Source organism: Entelurus aequoreus, linkage group LG18, assembly GCF_033978785.1.
Source record: "Entelurus aequoreus isolate RoL-2023_Sb linkage group LG18, RoL_Eaeq_v1.1, whole genome shotgun sequence".
In the NCBI taxonomy this organism is placed as follows: Eukaryota; Metazoa; Chordata; class Actinopteri; order Syngnathiformes; family Syngnathidae; genus Entelurus; species Entelurus aequoreus.
The window spans coordinates 39105773-39110305 of record NC_084748.1 but is presented as its reverse complement, the minus strand read 5'-3'; the positions used below and the strand labels follow the sequence as shown (position 1 = coordinate 39110305).

General features: G+C 44.2%; 1 protein-coding gene across 2 annotated transcripts in view; it reads left to right on the top strand.

Annotated features, from left to right (window-relative positions):
• The window catches only part of LOC133633614 (scavenger receptor cysteine-rich type 1 protein M130-like), a 28082-nt gene extending 25573 nt beyond the window's left edge, over positions 1-2509 (top strand). For both annotated transcript variants that reach the window (XM_062026196.1, XM_062026195.1), the window contains 3 exons: positions 446-766; positions 833-1153; positions 2394-2509. In XM_062026196.1, the coding sequence (XP_061882180.1) occupies positions 446-766; positions 833-1153; positions 2394-2434 (683 nt within the window). In that variant the 3' untranslated portion in view covers positions 2435-2509. The remainder of the gene's footprint in view (positions 1-445; positions 767-832; positions 1154-2393) is intronic.
• The last annotated feature ends 2024 nt before the right edge of the window (positions 2510-4533 follow it).

The window sequence follows — 4533 nt, the reverse complement described above, 5'->3', positions numbered from 1 at the left end:
GGAGGTGAACTTTTATTGCGGTTTTGAAGGAGGATAGAGATGCCCTTTCTTTTATACCTTTTGGGAGCGCATTCCACATTGATGTGGCATAGAAAGAGAATGAGTTAAGACCTTTGTTAGTTCGGAATCTGGGTTTAACGTGGTTAGTGGAGCTCCCCCTGGTGTTGTGGTTATGGCGGTCATTTACGTTAAGGAAGTAGTTTGACATGTACTTCGGTATCAGGGAGGTGTAGCGGATTTTATAGACTAGGCTCAGTGCAAGTTGTTTTACTCTGTCCTCCACCTTGAGCCAGCCCACTTTAGAGAAGTGGGTAGGAGTGAGGTGGGATCTGGGGTGGAGAGCTGCTGGAGGTTAGCCCCACTCACAGATGTCATTGTTGTAACTGCTTTGACAACCACACCCGTTTTTTTTAACGATATGACAAGGTCCCATGTTTCTTTGCAGACGTCCTGCCTCGGCCTAAAATCACCTTGTTCTCCGGCTACACGGGTGAGAAGCACCGGGACGTGAAGCTCATCAGGGGCTACAGCTTCACCATCAAGTGTTCCGTGGAGCCATGGTACCCCGACGGTCACTTCAGCCTGAACTTTAATAGCCTCAATCAGACTCTCAGCCGCAGGCAGCCGGCTGTCAATCACTCTGCCCGCTTTGTGTTTCCAATTGCACACGCGCCGCATGCTGGAAACTACACTTGTGTCTATCACAACTTTGTTTTTGGGCAGAATTTCTCCTCTGCGAGCCACGGTCTCTCTCTTAGCATCTCAGGTAGGAGGATACTTAGCAAACATGTCAACTCAAACTCTACCGATCAGTTTACTCTCTGCTTTGTAGATGATTTAGATGTGATGTTGGATGACGGACAGCCCCGACGCAATGGGAGCATCTCCTGTGCTGGAAAACTGCATGTGCATCATAAAAACCAGATGAGGGCGCTGGGCGCAGAGTCGTCATCCTGGGATCTGAAGCAAGCTTCTGTGGTGTGCAGACAGTTGGGGTGTGGCGCCGCCCTCTCAACCGAAGCCTGCCATCTTCCCAACAAAGAAGCCGTGTGGCGTTTCTTCTCAGACTGCGATGGATCGGAGTCTGCGCTGATGGACTGCGGGAACGTCGCTCATTGGTTTTCCTCCTCAGCGGTTGTGGTGGTTTGTGAAGGTAAGTCTAGTGGGATAAATGTGTAGCCCAGGGATGCCTAAAGTCGGCCAAAATCTGGCCAAATTTAATTTTGTTTGGCCTGCTGAAGCGTGGCTATTCCCACTATTTCCTTGACAGAAATGCTGAAATGTAATATTTATTCTAAACTGTGGAGGGAAGTGCGGCAGCGCCCTGCAGGAGCAAAGGTCACCGCCTCTGGCAATGGTGTCGAAGGGGGAGCACCATCAGCTAGGGGCGGCTGTGGGACGGCGAGACCATACTTGCCAACCCTCCCGTTTTTACCGGGAGACCCGGTATTCAGCGCCTCTCCCGATAACCTCACGACAGAAATTTTCTCCCGACAAACTCCCGGTATTCAGCCGGAGCTGGAGGCCACGCCCCCTCCAGCTCAATGCGGACCTGAGTGGGGACAGCCTGTTCTCACGTCCGCTTTCCCACAATATAAACAGCTTGCCTGCCCAATGACGTCATAACATCTACGGCTTTTAGAGAGTAGAGTGCACAACTGCGCACACAACAAGGAGACGAAGCAGAAGAATGAGGAAGTTACAGACATGGCGACGCCGTCGACGAGCAAGTTGAAGAAATACGCTTGCAAGTTCCAAAACGAATGGAAACAAGAATTTCAGTTCATCCAGGACAGTTCGAAGGGGAAGGGGTATGTAATTATGTTGCCTGTACATTTTGTAGAACAGACTCAGTCATGAACGGAGAAGTTAAACAGGACAATACTGCCATCTACTGGATAGCCTCCGGAACACTGAAATTCAAGTATTTATTTTATTTATATGTATAATAAAAAAAAATAAAAATAAAAATATGTATATATATATATATATATATATATATATATATATATATATATATATATATATATATATATATATATATATATATATATATAGCTAGAATTCACTGAAAGTCAAGTATTTCATACATATATATATATATATATATATATATATATATATATATATATATATATATATATATATATATGAAATACTTGAGTTGGTGAATTCTAGCTGTAAATATACTACTCCCCTATTAACCACGCCCTTAACCACGCCCCAACCACGCCCCACCCTGACCACGCCCCCACCCCCCACCCCACCCCGCCACCACCCGCCACCCGGTATCGGAGGTCTCAAGGTTGGCAAGTATGGGCGAGACACAGCTGGCAAGTGATTAGATTTCACAGGTGGTACGTGTTAATCTAATCATCTGTTGTCTTTAACAGTAAGCAGCCGGGAGCAGGGAGGGGAAGAGGATTGGGAGTGACGGCAGCGTCACGACATGCCGAAAGACATTTTGTAAAAGCTTGTTAAAAACATTAAAAACGTTGTTTAACCTGCACGCTTGGCTCTTGTGCCGTGTCTACAGTGGAGCTGCTAGGAAGCGACTTCCACATACACGTTTTTACAACGTTAGAAAACATTCGTAAAACTTTTCAGAGGGTGAGACAACTCCTGGAAATGACTGTCTTAGAATGGCCAAAAGGTATAGATGTATGTGTCCAGGTTAAAGGAAACGGCAGGCCGTCCTCTTCTAATGGATTTATTACAATCTTTGCAAGCTGGGTAATGTTTGCTGTGGTCTGGAACAATATGGCGCACAAACAACTATCAGAAATGTAGCCAATATTACATACAGATACTGTAATGCAGTGTTTTTCAACCTTTTTTGAGCCAAGGCACATTTTTTTCATTGACAAAATGCGGAGGCACACCACCAGCAGAAAACATTAAAAATTAAACTGAGCAGTCGATATTGACAGTCAAAAGTTGTTCTCGCAAGTGTTGGATATTAATTCAAACCATAACTAAGCATGCATCACTATAGCTCGTCTCAAAGTACTGTCACGAGCTGTCACATCCCGCCGCAACTTATTTAGAGTTTTTTTGTGTTTTCCTGTGTGTCGTGTTTTAGTTCTTGTCTTTTGGTGGCTTTGCCTGTTTTGTTGGTATTTTCCTGTAGCAGTTTAATTTCTTCCCTGAGCGCTCTTCCCCACACCTGCTTTGTTTTAGCAATCAAGAATATTTACGTTGCTGCAATCCTTCTTTGTGGAGACATTGTTGATTGACATTTCAGGTTCGGATATACTTTGTGAACGCCTTCTCTGCTCCAGACACTGTAAGTCTTTGCCGTTGTCCAGCATTCTGTTTTTGTTTACTTTGTAGCCAGTTCAGTTGTAGTTTCATTCTGCATAGAACTAACCTAAACTACTAAACTTCAATGCCTTTTCTTAGCGGCACTCGCCTTCTGTTTATTTTTGGTTTAAGCATTAGACACCTTTTTACCTGAACACTGCCTCCCTCTGTCGTCTGCATTTTGTGATCGCGACAAAGCAATTAGCTACCTGCTGCCACCTACTGATATGGAAGAGTATTACACGGTTACTCTGCCGAGCTCTAGACGGCACCGCCACTCAACAACAACACATTATTTCCAGACTATAATTACTTGTTTGCAAAAAATATTTTAACCCAATTAGGTGAAATGACATAATCTCACACCAGACTGTAGCTCACGCTACACCACTGTGCCGCACAGTGGTTGAAAAACACTGCTGTAATGGGTCATGAAACTAAAATAAACTAAATACACAGAGGACATAAGTAAAGGAAATTAAATGAGCTCAAGTATACCTACACAAAAGGCATAATGATTAAATATGTACATACAGCTAGCCTAAATAGCATGTTAGCATGGATTTGCTTGCAGTCATGCACTGACCAAATATGCCTGATTAGCACTCCACGCAAGTCAATAACATCAACAAAGCTCACCTTTGTGCATTCACGCACAGCATAAAACGTTTGGTGTACAAAATGAGACGAAGAAGTAGTGGCATAGAACACGTCTTTCTGTGGCAGTGTCGGAGAAAGTTGTACATGTAAACAAACTGTTGAGTCACAGTCCACACAACGGTGAGTTCAAGGGCCGCGGAAATTAGTAGGACAAAACGGCGCTCACCAAATACTCTCATCAGTGAAGCACAAACATATTAAACTTTCTAACAATTAGGACGGTTTGTGTCGTGTTTGTCCTCCTACAGAAACCATATTAAAATTAAAATTAAAATTTCACCCCATTTTTTTCCTATTTCCATACATTTTTGAAAAAGCTCAATGGAGCCACCAGGGCGCCGCTAAAGAGCCGCATGTGGCTCTAGAGCCGCGGGTTGCTGACCCCGGCTCTGCACTGTTTATGGAGACACACAATTAGATGCTAGCCGCTTGTCGGTCTGCAGGACTAAAAATAAACACAGTGGAAGCCAGAGCGGGTCGGTGTTTGTGGTCGGCAACAATGTCAATCCTATACTTTTTCATGAAAATCGGCTGATACTGATCAATGGCTGATTGATCGCCACATCACTA